Here is a 22,122-nt window from a genome sequence, read left to right as displayed (position 1 = left end):
GCCTACGTGCAAGGCCTTTCTTTTCTCTTTGTTGTATTTAGGATTGTTTGGTCTTAACAAAAAAGCATTCTCTTCAGCAGGGGGGAGGCTGGGACGGGGCTCTCAGGGGCATCCTGGAGGCCCCACCGGTGGCTCAGTGGCTCGAGGCTGAGGCCCCCAGAGTGTGTGAGGGTTGGGCAGATCCAGGGCGGTTTCCGTGGGAAGACTGGGGGTCCTCTCAGCAGATTGCCACAACAGTGGGCAGCTTGGCAGATGAAGGATATCCCCATGTTGGAACCTCGAAAAGTCAACCTTTGGGGAGCCTTTGGAAAACCTTTGGGGAGCAGACTATTTGAAGACTTTGCCATATCCAAGACAGGATCCTGCTCCCTCGGTCCCTGGACGGCCCCTCAGTGCTGCCCACAGGGGATGGCTGCTCCTGCTCTCACCCTGAGGTGGGGAATCATAGGTGCCTGGGGTTGCGGTGAGAACGCAGCCCAAGACCCCAGCCCATTAACAGAACAGCCCAGAAGGCTATGGGAGGAGCCCGGTCCTTGGCCGCCTGGCCTTCCCCGTCCTCTCCTGCTAGCTCTAAACTGCCCCACAAAGCACGGCCTGCCCCATGGAATGCCCCATGGAATGGCCCATGGCATGCCCCGGCCCTCTGAGTCTCCACCAGGGCTGGCGTCTCCTCATCTCTTCCCCAGGACGCTCTCTAAACTGTACGTGAGAAAATGGCCTCCTGGTGAGACCAAAAACAGGAGCTGAATCTTTTAAAACAAAATTTTCTATCGTGATGTCGTTTCTGACCTTGCATACAACTCAAAGTTCATACCAAGAAGGCAGGGTGTGGAGTGAGTCTGCCTGACCCCCCTCCCCCAGCAGAGCCCCATCCACCAAGGTACTGGCTGCCCTGGGCCTGAGGCCCTGCACCTCACAGCGGGTGGCGCCCCTCCAGGGGCGTTTCACATCCCTTCCTGCACCCCACACTGTCCCCCGAGCCAGCCGTAATGAGCAGCCTAATGTGCTGACTTATCCAGTCCTTTCTTGGTCCATTACAACAAAAGTTGCTCTTTTCTCATTAGAACCACTTTTGTCAGGGTGTCTTTAATCAATGGCTTCCCCGGGGACCATATTTTTAGAAGTTGTATTTTTCACACTCTCCCTTTTCCCCTTTTGGAATTCTCTTCCTGGTACCTCTGAAATGAACTAATGAGGTGCCACGAGGGTTCGGCCCGTGTTAATTGGCACAGGTATGAAGATGCTGCTCGCACACCCCTGCGGCCCAGCCCGCCTCACCGCTCCTTTCTGTCTCCCCGGTGCAGGTGGCACAGACAGCAGATGGTGTGGATGCTGACCTCTGGAAAGACGGCTTGTTTAAATCCAAGGTTACCAGATACCTGTGTTTCACGAGATCATTTTCCAAAGAAAATGTAAGTCGAGTAGTGGCGCTCCCGTGTGCTGAGTGAGCACAAGCCACTCACATTCGTGTCTGAAGTCTCCTGGTTTGGGTTGTGTTTATTTTCAGCGCCGGGGAAGTTCATCTGTGCTTGCAGGGCTGGGGCGGGAGTGGCAGCCAGCGCTGTTCCAACGGTTAACAGCACTGGTAGCCTGCACGCCGGTGTCCAGCGAGCTCCGTCAAAATGTGTCCTCGAAAGGAAACCAGGAAATGTTGCTCTCGGTGCTCCTTCACCTTCCTCTCCTCCGGGGTGCTGAGGTGTGAGTTAGTGGAACCAGAGGCCCCGCTGGCCCGTCTGTGCAGTGTGGCCAAGGACAACTCACCACCAGCCCTTCCCATAGGTGGCCTCCTTCCTGGGGGCTTTCCCCCTGCCCCCACGGGATGGCTGCTGTGCCCTTGTTTTTACAGACGACTCGTCCCCGAGTGCGCATGACACTGTTTTTAGCCCCTGGGCCCATAAATTCGGAAATTTACTAGGGCTTTTCCCACAAAATGTCTGAACGGGAGGCTTAGGAAAAAAGGGAACAGCTGTCAGCAGTGTCCACTCAGCGTGAGGCCTGGCCAGTCTCTGGAAGCATTCTCGCCCCTCCAGAGGCGAAGAGACCGAGTCAGAGTTTCTGTGCTGGTCCAAGGCCTCCCCCCACCCTTCCCCAGCCCCAGCCTGCCCACTTTTAGTGGTGACAGTTTATATTTTGGACTAGATGTTACTTCAGATACAAATACTTATTTTTGGAAATACCCTTATTAATTTATATGTCTTCTTATAGCAGTGATACGTGATCATGCTTTAAAGAGAACAGTTTCGGAAGTCCTCATTCAGAAGTGAGGAGAAGGAGCGGGGGGGTGCCCTTCGTCTGCAGCCCACCCACCCCCGGCCCTGGGCCTCTCTCGGGGTCCCGAACCTCGTCAGTCACGGGGTCCCCTGGCTGCAGCCTCCTCTACCAGCTGTGCCTGTGGCTCCTTGGTCCGTCTTTGCTAGGAAAAGTGCCCCTCGGCTGGTGGAACGCCACTGCGCCTCAGCTTCCCCCAGGAGGAGAGAGCAGCTCGTGCTGGTTGTGTGCGCAGCCTCCAGCGGTGCAGGGAGAGCTCTGGTGTCTCATCCTTACTGGCGGGAAGTTGACCCTGAGCCTGGGACCAGCGTGGCAGGTGCCAGACCCATAGGTAGTTGAGGAAACACCAGGAGCGGGTCTGAAGGCCAGTTGCCCTTCCAGTACCTGGCTGGTGAAGTTGGGGTAGTTCTTCATGCTCCCCATCTTCCCTCTCACTTCCCCAGGCTCATCCCTGCCCTCTCCTATCCCTCTGTCCCTGCACTTTTTAGCTTTGGTCACCTCTGTTCTGCCCCCACCTCCACCTTCAGCAGGCCAGGCGTTCACAGAGGCGGTCAGTCCCTGGCAGGGCTCGAACTGCCCCCACTCTGTGCTTCCACTCAGCCTTCGCCTCCCGACCCCAAGGACAGCCACAGTCTCTTCAGTCATTTGATTTCTGTTTTTGTTGCGTTCCCCACCCCCTCCACCAAGACTGTGGGGTGTGGGTGCCCTAGGCCACAAGAGTCCCTGTGTTCCCTGGCTGGGGACAGTGACAAGTCTAAACGTGACAGGAGTCCCTGGGGCTTGTTGACTCTGGGTGTCCTGGGTAAGTGTGTCACGGAATAGGCATTGACTTGGCCAGATGTCACTGTGGGCCTGCTTCGTGCGTCTTTCTCCATGCGGGGGGCGGGAAGGGAGGTAAGGTGAAGGCCAGAGAGTGGAGAAGCCTCGGCCTCTCTCCTGAAGCAGGATAGAAAATGGGGCCTTTTGTTTTCAGAAGAACAAGTGACCCCACAGTGAGAGCCAGAGGGATCCCATTCTAGAGGGTTCCAGGGGCTGACTCTCCAGGAACAGAGCGGTAGTGAGGACACTCTCGCCCCGACCCTGCTGTCCGAGCCAAGACCCAGCAGAGCGGGAGGGCCGTGGGATGGACAGCAGGACAGGCTCTTAATTAGGTGCCCGGAGGCTCCCAATGTAGGAGTTTTGGGAGACTCCTTTGGAATCTAAATTCCTTTCCCCCAATAATGCTTATTAATACAGAAGCCTGGCTTTGGAGTGACATTGCTTCCTGGGGAAGGATCGAGATTAATTGCACTTTTCATGCCCTGTACTTTCTGCATTACCTGTAATAATAATGTACATAGATTAGGTAGGGAGGATATTAAACAGAAGGATTTATGAACATTTGAATATTAAGTTGGTTATCTGTGGCTACCTTAAATGCAAGGTTGTCAAAAATAATTACAGTATACTAGCAAATACGGGCTACCAGAGACGATATAAATACCCTGAGTCAGTGCATATTGGGCTTTTGGCATGAATCATTTGCTCAACAAGGATTGGGAATACGTTCTTCATATTTATGAGGAGGAAATGAAAGAGAGCACGGGATGGGGGAAGGGAGAGGAACAAGCAAAATTAATGGTGTCGCAGATCCACCAAGTGGAGCCAGGGCGGCGCGGCGGGCGCGGAGGGGCACCCCGGGACTGCGGGCAGCCGCGGCAGCACAGACCCGTTTTGTATGCACGGGAGGGTTCTCTGGCGCCTTTTTTAATGGCCGCACCGTGATGTTCTGGTTTTATGATCAGGGACATTTGTAGAGTGTGGAGGGTGAGGTCGCTAAGTGGTTTGCGGTTGACTTCTGTAAAACGCCACTTGTCAAGTAGGGGACATTTGAGAAGGATATTGATGAATGCCCATCCATCTGCAGAGCGGGAAAACATGCCCAGTTGTTAATTTCTCAATGCAGAGAGCGGTGATGACATGGAAAAGCAACTGCCATGAAAAACAATTATGATAGATTAGATCAGGGGCCTCTGGAAGCAGCTGATCCGGGGGTTGGGGTGATGGCCAGGCCCCGCCTGCCAGGGCAGGTGAGTCCGGGTGGGTGGGGGCCCCAAGTGCACGCTGCTGGAGGCTCTGTGTCCCCGAGACCAGCCACCTGAAGTACCATTGCTCAAAATTGCTGCGCGGAGGAAGCGGTTCTAGGACACAGAGCCATGAAAACGCTAGCCTCGGTTGGCACATGCCGCTCTAGCCCTCCTGGTTGAAATTGAAGAATTTTTTGCAGTTTGTGCACTTTTGGTTTGGACTGCACTTATTAAAGCTACTTTTAATATTTTCATTGACATGGTTTAGCTTTGTCACCCAAGCAAATGCAAGTTCATGTCTGACTCAGAGTGGCCCACCCTGTTGAAAGTGGGCCAGGAAACTTTCATTTATTCAGCAAATGATGACCAAGCATCTCCTGTGCCGAGGACCACGCTGGACCTGGGTTTACAGCGGTCACGGAGACCGCCTAGGGCCCCGTGGGGCTTCACCTCTAGTGGGGAGACAGATCTCAGATGGACAGCCTCGCAAATTTGCCATTATAAATGGATATGAAGGACGTGGGGTGTTGGGAGGGTGGAGGCACAGTGTTTAGGTGATGAGAATTCCCTGAATGGCTTTCTACGAGTGCTGGCACTGTGCAGGATGGGACTCCCAGGCACGCAGGTGGAGCTGTGAACACTTCTCCAAGCAAGACAGAAAGGACAGCCTTCGGGGTTGCTGCCGAGGGCCACGGGGTGGGCGGAGTGCAGAGGGAGCACGTCTGGGAAGCAGACCCGTTGCTGGTGCCCTGACCCAGGGCTTGGGATCAGGAGCCATAAATCTTCCCGTAACTGGGGGGATGGGGGTCACAGGTTCTCTCAATCGCAGAGGTAGCCCCTCAGTATTAACGTCATAGGGTATGTATCTGCAGGGCTCATCTCTAGCTTGAAGCGCAGGCTCCAAGTGCCAGCATGTTTGCAGATGTCACCCTTACAGCTACACCATGGGGTGACATCTGCAGAATGTATTTTTGCACTGGTGACAGACAGTGCATGCTGCAGACCCCATATTCTGTCACTAGAAGGCCCCTGTGCATGTGCATGTCCTCCCAGAGGATGTGTCATGCCGAGCCGGAGCTTTACACTCTGTATTAGTTTGCGATGCTGGGTCTTTACCGAAGGCATCTCACACCCGACGTGCGTGTTGGCTGCATCACTCTAGGGTATGACTGGTTCTCTGCTGGGTGGAGATGCCGCTCACGCCAGCACAAGTGCCCCAGGACTCCACGCTGCCTAAAACCTGCTGCTCCCTGGGGTGGACACTGCCTGGTCCTGGCTGTGTCACAGCTGCCCCCTGCTGGGTTGTGACCACAGCGCCTCCCGGGTGGCTCATCCTGCTAAGCCAGGCCACATGGAGGGAGTGGTTTTGAGGTTCCACAGATGAAACCCCTTCCTGGGGGCTGCCCAACTCCCTGTAACCGCTGGGAAAAATTAACCACTCTAATTAACCTGCTGTCATGAAGCTGCACAGATCTGTGTGTTAAATATGCATCTTAAAGCCAATGTGGCAAACCCACCACAGGCACATTCAGATTAATAGTCTGTGTCTCTTTTCTCTCTTCCCAAGAGCCATTTAGGGAACGTGTTAGTGGACATGAAGCTCATTGACATCAAGGACACGCTGCCTGTGGGCTTCATCCCGATTCAGGAGACGGTGGACACACGTGAGTTGCCCTCTAGTGCCGCTGCATGCAGTGGGGCTGCCCTTCCTGCAGGTGGACGTTGAGGTGTTTATGTGCATGTTTCCTTGGAAACGTTGTAGGAGGCTTTACTGTGCACCTGTGGGTGAGCCTGGCTGCCCGGTGCGGTGTTCTGGGTGGTGGCGGCGGACAAGTGGGTATCTGCCCGCAGGTGGCCTGCCTGATACAAGCAGGTATCTGCCTGCTGCTGCAACTCACGGGACAGGCGCCTGCGACAGTTGTCTGTGGCCCAGGCTCAGGGGTTGCTGAAGCCAAGTTTGGCACAAGACCCAGAAGCTAAAGGGGGGAAAAAAATGGACGCTGGGATCAAGTGTGTGATGAACCCCATTTTTGCCTCTTGGAGCCTGCCAGGAGAGTCAGGACTGAAAAGACTGCACATAAGAGTGTGCAGGACTGGAATTCAACCACACCCTGTGACTCCAGTGCACCCCCAAGCCACGGAGATGCACTTTCAAATCGAGGGAGCATCTCCAGGACCCTGGACCATCACGTGTTGCCAAACCGCAAGGGTGTGGGCTGCTGGGCAGCCTGGCCTGGCTGTGCAAGTGTGGCGTGGGTGGCTTGGGTGGTATGGCCCACAGGGCCAGGCCCACAGACCTGAGTCTATGCAACCAGCCCACAGGGGGCTCTGGCGCTGACCCAGACACTGCTAAGTGACAGGTGACTGCAGGGCTGGGAAGCCTCTCGTATGATGGAATAGAACTTGTTTCTCTTCCTATTAGATTTAGGGCACCTGCAGCGGTGGCAGAGCCGCTGAGAACAAGAGCAGAGAGCCCTGCCTCAGGACACACGGCGCTGTGGGCTCGGCCCTCTCGGGCGGCTGCTCTTTGCTGTTTCCGGCTCGCACCTAGCACAGGCCAGACTCCCGGGCTGCAGGACCACACAGAGTGGTGTTGTAACAAGCAAAGGGGGCTCTGCAGTGCGCCGTACTTTTTGCTTAATATTCTCCCCGCTTTTAGGCATCAGGCTGCTCCTACTTGTTTGTCATCGTACGTGTTAGCTGCTGATAGCCATAGTTAATACGGCACGTCTTTACCAGCGCCGGGGTGAGTGCTTTCCAGGGCTGATTTCACTTATCTTCAGAAGGCCTTGTTATACCCATTTCAAGTATGAGGAAAACGAGGCCCAGATCTTAGGGGTTGAGGGATTGATCCAGAGACACTTGCAGAGCTGGGGCAGACTCCATGTGCAGAGTCCAGTCTCACTCCAGCCGTGCCTTTAACCCCAGCACCTGTTGTAAAAGCCATGTTTCAGCACCTGTATTTACATGTAGGGTGTCTTGGCAATAACTGCATTGAGGTGTAATCCACACACCATCCAGCTTACCCATTTGAAGTGTAGAATTCAGTGGTTTTTAGTCTATTCACAGCTACACAACCATGACCACCATCAATTTTAGAACAGTTCGTCACCCCTAAAAAGAAACCCCATGCCATCAGCAGTCACTCTCCCTTTCCCCCTCAAGCCCCACTGCCCACCCTGTCAGCCCTCGGCAGCCAGTCCTGTGCTTTCCATGCAGCCTGTCTGAGCCAGTGCTCCGTGTCGGTGAGATCAGAGTACATGTGGTCTTCTGTGGTTCTTTTCTCTCACTGTGTTCATGGTAGGTCCGTGTTGGAGCATGTACCAGTACATGCGTCCCCTTTTCATCGCCAAGTAATGTTCCATTCTGTGGAGAATGGGCATTTTGCTTCCCCATCCAGTGGGTGGACCTGTCATTGGTTCCCCTGGGGCTCCTGTGAACAGTGCTGCCCTGACAGTCAGTTGTGTGTGCACAGATAGTGTACTGCCCGTGGGTCTCTGCCTCAGCATGGAATGGCTGGGTCAGGTGGCACCTCCATATTTAACTTCTTGAAGAACTACCAGGCTGTTTTTTAAGGAAGTGGCATGATTTCACATCAGCACCAGTTGTGGGAGAGGGTTCCGACGTCTCCATCAGGCAGGGATGCTGTTCAGGGGCCCTGTCTGCTCTCTTTACTGGTCCCATCAGGCCAGCGCTTGGCTGTGTCATTCTCGCTGATTCCAGCCTTAGTGGGTCGAAGTGGCATCTCACTGTGGTTTTCTCAGTCTGCATTTCCCTGATAGCTAACCACTTGAGCATCTTCTCCTGTGCTTGTCGGTCATTTGTTTCTCTGGAGAAATGTCTGTTCTGATCCCTTTCCCATTTTTAGGTTGGGTTGTCTTTTTATTACTGAGTTGTAAAAATGTTTGCATATACTCTAGCTGTAAGTCCTTTCTCAGTTACGTGATTTTGTAGCAAGTGGCTCTCTTCTGTGGATTTCCTTTTCACCTTGTTAATGGTGTTCTTTAAAAAGTTTTCTATGTTGCTGGAGTTCTGTTGATCTTTTTTTCCCCTTTGTTTGTGTTTTTGGTGTCATATCTGAAAAACTTTTGTCTAACCCAAGGTTACCAAGATTTGTGCCTATGTTTTCATCTAAGAGTTTTATTGTTTTAGCTCTTACATGCATGCCTTTGATCCATTTTGCCTTAAGATAGGAGTCCGGCTATATGACTCTCTGGCTGCCCCAGCACCCCTTATTGAAAAGACTTCTTTCCCTCAGTGAGTTCTCTTGTCACCGTCCTCAAAAATCAGTTGAACGTGGATATGAAGGTTCGTTTCTAGACTCCAAGTTCTCTTCCAGTGATCTCCTGTCTCTCCTTATGTCAGATCCACAGTCTTAATTTCTGTAGCTCTGTGGCAAGCTTGAAACCAGGGCATCTGAGACTTCCCACGTGTCCTTTTTCAAGATCGTGGCTCTTCTGTATCCCTGAAGTTCCATCTACATTTAGGGTTAGTCAGTTGTTGCCAAGAAGCCAGGAGGGATCTTGATTGGGGTGGTATGGAATCCTTAGATCAGCCTGGGTACAGGTTTTGAATGATACCCTTGTGATAAGTGTCTGAGTTTGGGAGTCTGGGCCCTCGACCTGCCTCTGCACAGGAATTCCCCCACTTCCGGCTCCCAGCACCTTGCCATCTTCCTGATCCTTTCATTTCTGACTCCACACATTTGCTCTGTTGTCTTCCCTGCCTGAAATATCTATTCCTCCAACCCTGAACGTCCACACCAGGGTCTTTCAGGGTGAATTTAAGTTCTCACTCCATGAAGCCATCTCTGATCCCTCACTACAGTTAGAAGCCAGTTCTCTCTCCTCCCCACTGTCAGCTGAGACTGATGAATGGCTCCTGTAGGAACTGCAGGGTTGTGGCTGTAAAGATGAATCAGATACTGTCCCTTCCCTCCAGGAACTTAGTCTGGTGTGCGACCTGGACCTGAAGACTAGGAATTGCATCGCAGCCTCCTTGGGCAGGCTGAGGGGCCTTTGGTGCTCAGGGGTCCTGTCTGCTCTCTTTACTGCTCCCATCACATCTGTTAAGCACACTCGTGTTAAAAGAAGGAAGGGAAATAAGCCAATGCAAGTTACAGTGGCGGGGAGGGCCCCACTCCACCTCTGAATTCCCACCTTTACCTGTCAGAGCAAACTACAGCTTGGCATGTTGGGAAGAACAAGGGTGCTGGGGCCAAACTGGCCCGACATGGAGTCTGGCTGTGCCACTTGCAGCCATGAGGCCCCACAGATGGCTTCACCCACAGATGGTTTCACCCACTCAACCTCAGCATCCCATCTGTGAAACAGGAACATCGCCTGCCTGGTGATGTTGTTTTGTGTTTGGTTGTAGCCATTTACATGTTTTCTTTATGTCTTTGCTACATATCGCTTTCTTTGAGGGCAGGATCCATGCTTAATTCCTCTCTGACTCAGGAAGTTACCCACCGTGCACAGGACCTTGCTCAGAAGATGGGCTCCGTGAAGATCAGCTTTATTACTCTCTCTTGCCAGATTAACTTCCAGAAATACAAATTCATAGTGCCACTAATGATGCAGGCTTGTACCTGTTTTCCACAGGCTTGCCAGCAGGGGTTTTAAAATTTTTATTTAGTTTTACTATCCTAATTTTATTTAATTTTCACTTCATTATTTATTAGCAAGACTGAACATTTTCACAAGTGTTTGCTCGCTGCCTTAGCTTATTCGTGTATGACTTGCCTGCTGAAGAACTGCAATTGCCTTGTAGCTTTGTATTAATTTCCCACTTTTCCCCCGTGTTTTTCTGCATTTTAAAATTTGCATTGGTGTTCATTTTTGACAACTAATTGAATTCTAATGTCTTTATATCGACACACCATGGAGTCACCAGGGGCTTCCCGTTCTGCGTCTTCCTCTCGGTTCGTTGGACCAGTAAAGAGAGGAGGCCCAGGGCTGGGTCCCTGCTGGGCCCATGGTCTTCCTGCCTGGGGTGATCCTGGCCAGCTGATCTCTCCCCTGGGACTGCGGCCCATGGGTTCCCTCCCCTTGGACAGTCTGAGGTTGGGTCTGAGCATCCCCAGCGGAAGGTAGGTTGAGGTCGCCAGTCCACTCTGGGTCACATGACCCTTCCTGGACCCTTCCACTAGGGACAGGTGAACCCAGGCCCAGCCGACAAACAGGACAGCTCTGTGCGGTGTGAGCACACACAAGGCCCCAATTTCGTGAAGTTGGCCAAAGAAGATGAGAGTCTCGTAATTAATTTAAAATAGTTTGTTTCAACCCATATTGCTCTTTAAAGCTGTTAGACTGTTAGTTTAGTGAAGTGCTGTGTCCCATCTCTCTGTTCATTAGCATGACTGAGCACGCTGCTATTGACTCTGCATAATATGTTTACTTAAAACGAGGCCTGTTTAAGCATGTGTAATTAGTGGCGCCATCTCTTATCCTGTGTGTGTGTTGTAGATGGAGGAAGGGAACAAAGCAGCATGGCGAAAGATAGTTAAATACCTGCATTTCCCTCTACTTCGATGGAAGGTCTCACCTCCTTCGCACTTGCAAAGTCTGGTCTGGTCAGCTGATGGCTTATGAAGGCACACAGCTGCTTACACACTGCCCCCTTCAGAACACACCCCTGCCTTTTCACGTTAACGTTTGGGGCCTGGACCAGGATAGAACCACTCATGGTTGTGGATCTGATCTGGCCTTGGTTTCCTCACCTGGGATAAGATCCTACAGAGGTTGAGTCTCCACCTGGCTCTTTAAAAACCGTCCTCCAAAATGCCAAAAAATAGCACCACGGATCGTCATCCCTGGGTCACTTAGAGACCTCATCGTTCTGCTCCTGATATGAACATGCTTATCTACTCAAAGATCTTGAAAGTCACCATCAGACACTGACAGAAGTCATCCAACCACGACTACAACACTCACAGCTGTTCTTCACCGTGTACCTACGGTGTGCCAGGCACTGGACTAAGGAAGCAGCATGCTGGCCCGGGTCATACACTGGTGTCCCTGGGGAGTGGGGCTTCTTTGGCTGGACAGTGAGGCTCAGTGGAATAGTCCTTGTTAAGAAAACAGTGAAGGGCCTCTCTGGTGGCGCAGCGGGTTCAACGCAGAGCTGTGAGGCTGTCCACAGCCTTTGTGGCACGAGTTCAATCCCCGGCCGGCCGGGGAGCAACCTACATGGCGCGGCAGACCTCTCCAGTCTTGCCTGCTGCTTTCAGTACATTTGCCTGTTCTGCTCCCCACTCTCTCTGGTGAATCTTCTTACCTCCCTCTTCCCCACGTCTCTGGCCTGTACCCCACTTCTTAAAAAATAAAAAAAGAAAGAAAACAGCAGAGTTGGGATTTCAGCCCAGAGCTGTCTAACTCAGGTGATTCAATGGCGTCACTTGATTAAGACTCATGTTTAAAATCCACAAGTGGAAACAAGCACCTGGTTGGTCACCGCTGGTGGTTGCTGGGGCACCAACTCGTTCCCTATGACTTGGGCAGTTAAGAGAAAGGAATTACACCTCGTCTTTCCTCTGTACAGAGACTCTTGGGGAGACGAGTAGTTGAGGCAGACATGTATGTACATGTGTGGGTGCAGCTAATAAACGCAGAGGAACGACAGAAAGGCCTGTTCTGAAACTTTGCTGAACTTTGGCTGTAGGGAGCCATTCCCGGGAGGTAAACTATTCGGAGAATGGCTGCTGGGCAGCTTTTTAGCTGGGGTCCCAGGCTGATAACACCAGCACCCCCAAGAGTGGTGCCCCTGGACTCTGGCTCGGGACGTGCCTCAGGGCCCCTCAAACTGGATGCCGCAGACACCGGGCACCCCCTGTGGAGAGTCTGGCCTGAAACATTCACCTGGACCAAATCCGACGTTTTGCTTTGCCGTTTACAGGAAATACAGGGGAAATGACGCAGTTTCTCCAGCCTGTTAGCACCCTGTTAGCGGGTGGACAAGCTGTCACAAGACAGAAGGGACTCACTCAGGAGACTGCACACCCAGTCCAGCACACAGACGATATTTGGATCTTGATCCAGAAAAGCTAACAGTTAAATGACTTTTTCTTGAGATTAACGGGGAAAACCTGAATCTTGCTGTCCCATTGGAGGACTTTGAGGACTCATTGCTCATTCAAGAATGGTGGCGGCACCGTGGTCATGTCACAAAGAAGTGTTTGCCGCAGGTGCTCTGGGCCCTGGGAGGGTCGCCTGTCACGGGGCTTGGGGTCCATTTAAATCCTCCAGCAAAACTCAATGGAGGGCCTCCCCGGTGGCGCAGCGGTTGAGCGCTGGGTTGCGAAGCTGCCCGCGGTCTCTGCGGCGCCGGTTCGATCCCCGGCTGCTCCCCGGCCACCGGAGGAGGGTCCCACATGGCGCGCAGACCTCTCCTGCCGCCCGCTGCTCCCCTCAGCAGTGTACTTGGTCCTTCTGCCTGCTCTGCTCCCCGCTCTGGCTCTGGTGAATTCTCTCACCCTCCCGCGCTTCTGACTGTACCCAGTGCTTGTATAAACAAAAACAAAACAAACAAACCAGCAAACAAATAAATAAAGCATGCCTCTATTAAAAAAAAAAAAAAACTCAATGGAAACTGGTCTGTCTGTTAGTGACGGACGTGGATGATGGACCTGTGTGGTTTTGTTCTGTTTCTCTGCATTAGGGTTTGAAAATATCTGTGATTAAAAAGTAAAAAAGAACATTCAGTGCAGCACACGGATGCTCAGGGTGTCCAAGTGTCTGCACCTGCAGGCGTGAGCAGGGAGCTGCTGGTGACTATGCTTCCAGAAGCCACCCCACAGGTGCCCAGCCTGCTTCTCCTGCTTCTTCTGGGGGGCCCTGGGCACCTGGAATGCTGGGCCAGGCTCTGAAGGCAGAGCAGGTGACTGACACCCACTCTGCCGGCACCGCCTATCCACTCTGCCCCGCGGAGGGTTGGTCACTTCTGCTGCTGGGTGGGAGGTGACAGGAGATGGGGTGCTCAGAGCAGAGGTGTGGGCTGCTCTGGAGAACTCATACCTATTCTTGTTGTCCTTTCCTTCAGAGGAAGTGGCTTTTAGGAAGAAGAGGTTGTGCATTAAATTTATCCCACGGGATTCAACTGAAGCTGCAATTTGTGACATTCGGATCATGGGCCGGACCAAGCAAGCCCCTCCTCAGTACACCTTTATTGGGTAAGTCTGAACATCACAGATCTCGTCTCTTCTCCCCACCCCAAGTGCTCAGGCCACCCTGGGCACGCTCCTGGGCACGCTCCCAGGCCACCTTGGGCCGCTGAGCATGGCGCCTCCATGCACGCTGCCCGCTCCTCCTGGCCGTCCTTCCCCGTCCTCCGGGTGCACACCCTCAGGCGCCTCTGGGGCCTCTCCAGATGCCTGAAAGCCAAGCTTCCAGCCCTGTGACCGGCAGCCCCCGCCTCTCTGTGCTGCTTATTGACCCCTCTAAACTGTATGGAGCACCCACTTTGTCCCACTGGGTCACAGAGCCCGAATATGCAGTGGTTGTGGCCAAGACCCTGCCCTCGAGAGCTGGCGCTCCAAAAGGGAGAGACAGACAGCAAATGTGAGGTTAATAAGCTGGTGAAGAAGCTGAAACAGAGCCAGCGGGTCAGGTTGGTGACATCCAAGCAGAGCCCTCCATTTCAAGAAGAAGCAACCACAACCAGACTTCACGACAGAGCCCGTGGTCAGAGGAGGAGCTGGTGGGTGGGCTTGCGCAGTCAGGAGCAGCAGGCGGCCGGTGTGGCCAGACTGGGCGAGAGGGGGAGTCAGGCAGGAGAGAGGGCCGCTGGCAGGGCCTCCTTGGACACGTGCCATGTAGCTTGTGTCCTGCAGGTGCCGGGAAGCCCGGGCTGGGCTGCAAGGCAGGAGGGAAGGTGAAGCCACGTGACTGCACGATGTCGCCTCACGCAGCTTTCTGATCTGATGATCCTCCTCCCTGACGTGCGGAGCAGCTGTAGGTCCTGTGTCTTGTTCACCCAGAGCCTCAGGGCTGGGCTCCCGCTGCCCTGGAGCTGCTTCATAAATCAACACGGAGCCTCAGGCTTTCGCTTTGGGCTTTCTTGATTTTGACAGGAAACCCAGCCCAGGCTTGCCCGAGCCACAGGAAGAGCTTGTTGGCTGAATGACGGCAGAGCTCCGTGGAGGGACTGGCCTCAGGTGTGGCTGGGAGCAGGCATTGAGAGCCTGTCCCTGGCCTCTGGGGTCCCCCTCCTACTTGCTCTGATCCCTCTGGGTGGACCCCTCCTTCTTAGACATCTCTCTCAATGGAAGAGTGAGGGTGTCCTGGCTTCACCACTTTTGTCACCCAGGTTCAGGTCCAGAGACAAAGAGCTGGCCGCCTCTGTGACTCAAGCAGAAGTTCCAGAATCCTGCTTCCTTAGTCTTGGTGGACCTCACTGTGTCCTGTGCACCTCTGACAGGTCACTGCCACCTGGAAAAGTCACTCTCTGGGTGACCAGGCCTGAGCTGGAAGTGAGGTCAGCTCCACTGGGACTCAGAGACTAAGAATGAGGGGGAGGCTGCTTCCCAAACACGGAGGATGGCACGATGGAGGGGATGGGTCAGGGCATCCGAGAGGTAGAAGACGATGTTCATCATACTCAGTCAATGAGATCCAGGTCTCTGGAGTTAGTGTGGGAGAAGGTTCTCACCCCTGGGCCGGGGGCCTCTCCCCCAGGCTTTGCAGGGTCCGGCTGGTCCTGCAGGTCCCTGGGGGCACCCTTGGTGCCCTCTCTTGTTGACTGTGGTGGGTCCTTCTGGGTCTGGGCTGTGCCCTATTTTGCTTCTTGTTCATTTGAGCCTGGATGCTCCCGTTTACTCAGAAAGTCAGGGCCTGTCCTTGTAGAGAGACCCCGTCGGGAGAGCTGAGGGCTGTGGTGGCTGCTTGCAGCATGTGGGGAGCCAGAACCAGAACCAAGAGAAGAGGTTGCTGTCCTCTGGTGCGCTGTAGTGTGGGGCCTGCCAGGGCCGTGGTCCTGTGGAAAGGCCGGCACCCCCTCCTGCCACTCCAAGCCCTGTTGGGCATCATGGCTCAAACTAAGTATGTGAACAGGACTATGGGAATAGGAGATAGAAAGATAAACTATACGTCAGGTACCATAGAGGCAACCATTTGCATACAAATAGTAGAATCCACAAATTTAATAAACAACTTTCAAAGTCTCATTTCAGTTACTATGTGTATTTTCAATTATGGTCTATACTACGTTAAAAGATTCGATTTTTAACCATTTAGCCAATTCTAAAGAATAGATTTGTATCATTTGTCTTAGTAGTCACAAGTAGAATCTTGTTTCTCTTATATCATTTTGAAAAGATTGCTAAATAAAGTATATTTTTATTTCATCTTGGAAAGACCGTCCAGTGTCATGTTTTAAATAAGGAAGAAGCATCAGTGTTCACTACTGACTCACTTTTTCTTAAAAGCGAGCGCAGTTCCACCCGTTACTCTGTGAGGACTTGGGGTTGTCAGCTAGGGGAGGCGGGAACCCCAGGGTGGGGAGTGGCCCGCCGCCTGGATCCTGCCTTCTAGTGAGACACGACAGTGGCTCAGAATCGCCCCTGTGGCGCCCTGAGAAATCTGTTCTTGTTTCTCAAAGGGATGTGTTCCCCTGCGGGCGGCTGAGAAGCCCTAAGTCGCACGCTGCTGAATGACGCCCCCTGGAGAGGTTCCCGAGCGCTGCCTGTCTCATGGATGCTCGGGCCGGGGGTGCAGCGCCGAAGCGCGTGGGCCTGCGGGTGGGTAGAGGACTCCTGAGGTGGCCGCTGTTGGCCTGTTGTGTCCGCTCTCAGTCCTAACAGCTCGTGGGCTCACATGCCTCAGGCTTCGTGGTTGAAATGTCTCCCAACTGACCCTGAGAATGGGGCCGACATCCCCGCAGTGAGAGGCTTTGGCCTGGTAGCTGAGAACCAGGCTGCCGCGCCTGCAGCCCCCCACTCCACCTGCCACCCCCAGCCATGCAAAGGACTCTAAGTGGATGGCCTGGGAGCACCTACCATGTGTGGCACAAGAAAAAGAGTTGTCAAGACTGAGAACCAAGGCAACCGTCGGCAGGAGCAGGAAGAGCCGCTCCAGGGAGTGGGGTGAAGAGGGTTGGGACTGTTGCCCTCCGTGAGACTCTGACCTGTGGCCCTCCCTCCCCCCCAAGTAACTAAAGGGGGTAGTGTCCCCCATGTTCTTTGGGCACAAAATGATCCCCTGTTCGCCTGTCAAGGCGATGATTCTTTTAAATGAGTTGGTTTGCTTTGTCGCTCAGGTAAATGCTTTGTGCTAAACTGCTCCACGAAGATTTCTCTTCTCTCCTAAAGGGAACTGAACAGCATGGGGATCTGGTATCGAATGGGCAGAGTGCCGAGAAACCACGACTCATCTCAACCCACAACGCCCTCCCAGTCGTCAGCTGCCTCCACCCCGGCCCCCAACCTTCCCAGGTGAGGCCTCGGTGGCTCGTGCCCTGCGCGTCACCGTCATGTGGTCAGGGTCCCCGTGTCACGTCTGAGCGCGCCTCGGCTGAGCTCTGCTGAGATGGTGCTGATGGTCGCCGAGCACTGCAGAGGTGACGGACCTCCAGAACAGACCGTTAAACAGCCAGTTGCAGATCTTTGCCTTCGAGACTGGAAAGGCCACTGTGTGTTCAATTTTGTACACGTTCTGCCTAGACTAGGCACTGGAGCTGGGCTTCTGCACTCGGGAGCACAGAGCTGCCCATGGGCAGGCATGCTGTGTAGACGTGGGGCAGGTACGCAGTGTAGATGTGGGGCGGGCGCACTGGCCCGGGGGAGGTGCCTCTTCCTCTGCTGTGGTGGTGGCTCTGAAGCCCAGGGGATTGTAAGTCACTGTGTTCCTTTATGGTGTTTCTTTTCCCTGAGAGCTGCATCCCTGAGAGATGAGTAGTTGGGGGAGAGAACAGTAGGATGCGTTCTGGTAAACACCTAAACACCAGTAGTATTTACTCCCTCAAAGAAACTCAGGCGAGCCAGCCAGCTGCTCCATGGTGGGTTCTGAGGTAGAACCTACTTCTGAGGCCCCGGATGTAGTAGGTACTGTCTCTCCTTGTCCGCGAGATGCAGGTGGCAGGATGGAGCTGGACCGGTACAAGAATTGCCGCGTGACTAGGAGTGAGCTATTTCAGGATGAGGAACGGACAGCAGTGACAGGTGAAGTTGGAGGCAGGGGTTACAAAAGTCAAGGATTAAGAAGAGGGGCTGGGGCCTGGGCGTCGGGGATTGAGAAGGGGAATGAGCACAAGCCTAAAGGCCACCATGTGGGCGATTGGAGGTGAACAGAATCTGTTGGGAACAGGACAGAATAGCCCCGGTGGGGTCCCGCTCCTGGGCCCCAGCCCGCCGGCCCCAGCGTTTCCCTGGCAAGCCTGCCTCCACCCACTTGGAAGAGCCGCTCTCCTGAGCTGCTCCGGCCGCCCTTTGGGACATCCCATGTCCTTTCTCGTGATGGCTCCACAAGCCGAGAGCAGGCCTTCAAGTCGAGTGTCCTGGAATGGCCTGAGCTTTATTTTTTTTTAATATTTATTTATTTATGCATACAAGAACTGGGGTACAGGCCAGAGGCGTGGGGTGGTGGGGTGGGAGGATTCACCAGAGACAGAGTGGGGAACAGAACAGGCAGATTGACTGAAATACACTGCTGAGGGGAGCAGCGGGGAGACAGGAGAGGTCCACTGCACCATGTGGGTTGCTCCCTGGCCGGGGATCGACTCGTGCTGCAGTGGCTGCAGACAGCTTCGTAGGTTGCGTCTTAACCCCTTGCGCCACCAGGGAGGCCCTGGCCCGAGCTTTAGAGCCACTTCTCACTTCACTTTTGGTCCCCCTCACCTGGGTGTGGGGTTAGCCCAGAGCCTCACTCTGAACTAGTTACAGCTGCTCCTATTGGCGCCTTTGGTCTGGAAGGGCCTAGAGATGGGAATCGCCTCAGGGCAGGCTTTGACTTCCTGGAGGATGGAGAAGGCAGAGCCTCCTGGTGAGCGAAGGAGAGCGTGGTCTTGGCCAAAGCTGCCATCACTAGCAGGGAGGTGAGTGCCGAGGACGCGGGCCTCAGGGGAGCGGGACCTGAGGTGGCACATCAGAACAAGGTGTTTATAAGGCTTATATATTTTACAACCTCTTGTACAGTTTATGGTTTACAATGACTGCAAGGAAATTGGATCAGTTTTGTTTTACTTGCCAAATAAAACAAACGTCAAAATAGTCAATATAAAATGTATTCTAATTTGGCTGAGTTAAATCGGCCAGTATGCACGAGGATAATTGAGTGTTACATTAGTGCTCCCCAGTAAAATCCCTTCTCTGTCCCAAGTGCTCCTCTCTCCCTGTGCACCAGTTTGCAGGTGGCGGGCACACCTCCTGAGCCTCCCGACCCCTCAGGGGTCTTGTGTGGTTTTCCTACCCAGTATCATTGACTTAAAAATTGATATGCTGGGCCTCCCCCGGTGGCGCAGGCAGTTGAGCGCCGCACTGTGAAGCTGTCCGCAGCCTCTGCAGCCTGGGTTCGATCCCGGCCTGCCGGCGAGGGTCCCACATGGCACAGCAGACCTCTCCTGTCTCGCCTGCTGCTCCCCTCAGCAGTGTATTTCATCAGTCTGCCTGTTCTGTTCCCCACTCTGTCTCTGGTGAGTCCTCTTGCCACTCACACCTCTGGCCTATACCCCAGATCTTGTATGCATAAACAAATAAATCTTAAAAAAAAAATGATAAGCTGAGTATTTATTCCAATTTTCCATCGGAGATTTAGGGAACGATGAGTTTGCTCCACTATCCCCAAGGCCTCGGGTCTGTGCTCTCTGCAGAGGAGAGTCTGCAACTTTCTCTCTGGCAGTGAGCTGTGGGCGCTGCTTTCAGAGGGCGCGGGAGTCTGCGGCAGGCCTGTAGGGTGACCCCGTCCCGCTCCGGGAGCCCCCCACCCCCATCCGAGGCTCCTGTGCCCTGCTGGCCTTGTGGGCCCCGCGCTGGCGTGTCTCTGTCCCCTGCCTTAGCGGTCGGCTTCCTTTTCCAGGATGTCTCCCTGGGCGCCTGCTGGGCTTGGTGCCCCAGTGCCCCGCCTGCACTTCCCGAGGGCAGGGGCAGTGAGTGGGGCCAGCCCTCTGTCCAGCTCCAGGCTCTGGCCTGGTCTTGTCAGGAACGCGTCAGCTGACCCCCCATCATGCGCAGCCCCCCCCCCCCAACTCCCGACACTCATCGGGTCGTTTTCTGTTAGGAGAGTCACAGTTCGCAGAAACTGACAGCATAGAAAAGGAGGAAAAAAGACTTCCCAGTGAGCACAGGCTGGTAAGCTTGGCTTCTGTTTCCTGCAAGTCATTTTTGTGTGTACTTTTGACATAGGCGCTATCGTAGGATAGTAACTCTGTGTTCTGCCGCTTCTTTCTCATGTAATATTAAACCACGAGCATAAGAGATCCTTCTTTGAGCGGGGTCTTTGTGTGCACACGGATCTAGTCCAAAGCCGAGGCTGGAGCGAGAGCGTGGAGACAGGGCGCCCTCTACTGACCGCGTGTGGAGGCGGCAGGGCGGCCAGGCTGGCGTGGTTCCCGCCAGGGGCAGGTGGCGGCCACTTCCCCACACATCCCCCGGGGCTGGGAAGGCCCCAGAGAGCCACCGGGAGCAGACCTTGCTTTCTTGAGCCTGAGCCTTTGCCTCAGCAACTACAAAGGGGCAGTTGGTGGGCCATCCCCGGAGGACCTCACGGTCCTAGCACAACACTACCCTCTTTCCAGGAGCCGCACTGTCCGTGGGAACAGCCCTGCTTACCAAACGCCTGTCTTTCCTGCAGTCCCAGAAAGTGCTAGTACTGGAACCGGTTGGCTGTCCTCTGAGGGGAACAGGCCCTGGAGAGATGCCGGGTGCCCTTGGCTTAGCCAGAGATGGACACAGTCTCTGCGCAGTTTGTGGCCTCGGGGTAAGACATCTTGGCAGAGCTCCTGGTCCTCATGCAGGCGAGCCTTATCATCCCCCCACCCCCGCCCAGGGTGTGCTGCGTCTCCAGGGGCCCGGAGACCAGTTTCTTTGGGCAGCACTGTGGCCCCATCCCCGGCCATCCTCCTCCTGGATCAGCAGGATGGGGCCGCCGTGAGGCTGAGGTGGGGCATCTTCCCGGCGCGCTCTGGGCCGGCCTCAGCTTGGGAGGCTTGCATGTGTGCAGAAACGGGGCGGTAGTCCATGCCGCTACCCCTGGGAGATGCAGGAGACGAAGCACCTTCCATCCAGCCCGAGCAGCGCTCTCCTCTCTCACTGCTGATTCTGTGGGAGAGGAGAAGTTCTGCTGCTGCCGGCACCAGGATTGGGAAAGCTCCAGAAGGTGGATTTACAACCGGTGGAGCCCCAGAAGCCCCCGGGTGTGGATGAGTGGATGGCTCCATGTCAACTGGGAGGGGGTCCCTGGTGGCCTGCTACCCCGGCTTGCTGAATGGTGGAGCCAGTGGCTTGATAAAGACATCAGAGCATGCTTATCAAATTTGCAGATGACACAGAGTCATTAGGGAGAGCTGATGCGCTGAGTGACAGAATCAGTACCCCGCATCTCCTCCAGCTAGAACATCCACTGGGACCAGAAGATGAAAGGTGATGGGCAAAGATGGACAGGCCCCCCGAGGTTCCAAAAATCAGTTGCACAAGAACCAAACCAAGGAGACCTGGCTGACAGGGTGTGTGGAACGCAGCCTGCTGTGCACAGCGCACATTCCCGGGGCGGGGTCAGGTGCGTGGGGTGGGCCATGCCTCCCTGTGAAAGTGACCCGAATTGAGGGTTGAATTTGAGCAGGGGATTCCCCGGGCTTTGACCCGAGTGGGACAGGGCAGCTGGCATCAGGTGTTAAACAGCCAGCACGAGCCGGGAGAGCGGAAGTGCTCTGGAGGGCTGGGTGGGTAGGTAGGAGCCGCGGGAGGCAAACTCAGACCTGGTGGCTTATGAGCGCAAGGGATTGACATTTTATTTTTTTTTTTTTTTTTTTTTTTTTTTTTTTTTTTTTTTTTTATAGAGGCATGTTTTCTTTCTTTCTTTATTTGTTTATACATGCACTGGGTACAGTCAGAAGCACGGGAGGGTGAGAGAATTCACCAGAGCCAGAGCGGGGAGCAGAGCAGGCAGAAGGACCGAAGGACACTGCTGAGGGGAGCAGCGGGCGGCAGGGGAGGTCTGCGCGCCATGTGGGACCCCCCCCTTTCGGTAGCCGGGGAGCAGTCGGGGATTGAACCGGCGCCGCAGAGGCCGCGGGCAGCTTCGCAACCCATCGCTCAACCGCTGCGCCACCGGGGAGGCCCGGGATTGACATTTTAAAGGATGAATAACGGAAACTTCCCAAGGTGAAAATCCTTGACTCCGAAGAAGTCAACTTAAGGAGTTATGATGTCCCAGCTGCTAACGGTATCTGGACAGCACTGGGGTTTTCAGACCTTCAGTGGTCTTCTGAGGCCTTATGTGGGGGCAACCAGGAGCAGGGTGGCAGGCATCAGGGAGGAAGGGGGAGGGGAGGCCAGCAGCAACCAAACCCCCAGCACCGTGGTGCCCGAGCTCTCCCGTGTCTCTCCTGGTCACCCTCTCCCAGTCTTGTCTCAGGTCGCCTCAGAGTGACGCCGTCCCGAACGTCAGAGCTGAAGAGCCCCTTTATCCTCACTCTGACATATGCTCACGCTGGCACTCTGGGCCCAGATGCCTATAGTCGTAGGTGCCCATGCGCTGCACCCGCGCCCCTCGGCCCTGGGCGTCCGTGAGAGTAACTCGGCCCAGGACGAATGCAGGCCTGCAGGTGCGGGCCATAGAGGCCAGCAGTGGGAGAGCGGGAG

General features: G+C 54.4%; 1 protein-coding gene across 1 annotated transcript in view; it reads left to right on the top strand.

Annotated features, from left to right (window-relative positions):
- Positions 1 to 22,122, top strand: part of MVB12B (multivesicular body subunit 12B) — a gene marked incomplete at both ends in the record, with an annotated part of 151,904 nt that overhangs the window by 43,390 nt on the left and 86,392 nt on the right. Inside the window, 4 exons of the mRNA XM_084238726.1 lie at positions 1,305 to 1,412; positions 5,902 to 5,998; positions 13,374 to 13,503; positions 16,639 to 16,761. Coding sequence (XP_084094852.1) covers positions 1,305 to 1,412; positions 5,902 to 5,998; positions 13,374 to 13,503; positions 16,639 to 16,761 — 458 coding nt within the window. The remainder of the gene's footprint in view (positions 1 to 1,304; positions 1,413 to 5,901; positions 5,999 to 13,373; positions 13,504 to 16,638; positions 16,762 to 22,122) is intronic.

Source organism: Talpa europaea (assembly GCF_964194135.1).
Source record: "Talpa europaea genome assembly, chromosome: 7".
Classification (NCBI taxonomy): Eukaryota; Metazoa; Chordata; class Mammalia; order Eulipotyphla; family Talpidae; genus Talpa; species Talpa europaea.
This window is presented reverse-complemented; position numbering and strand designations above follow the sequence as displayed.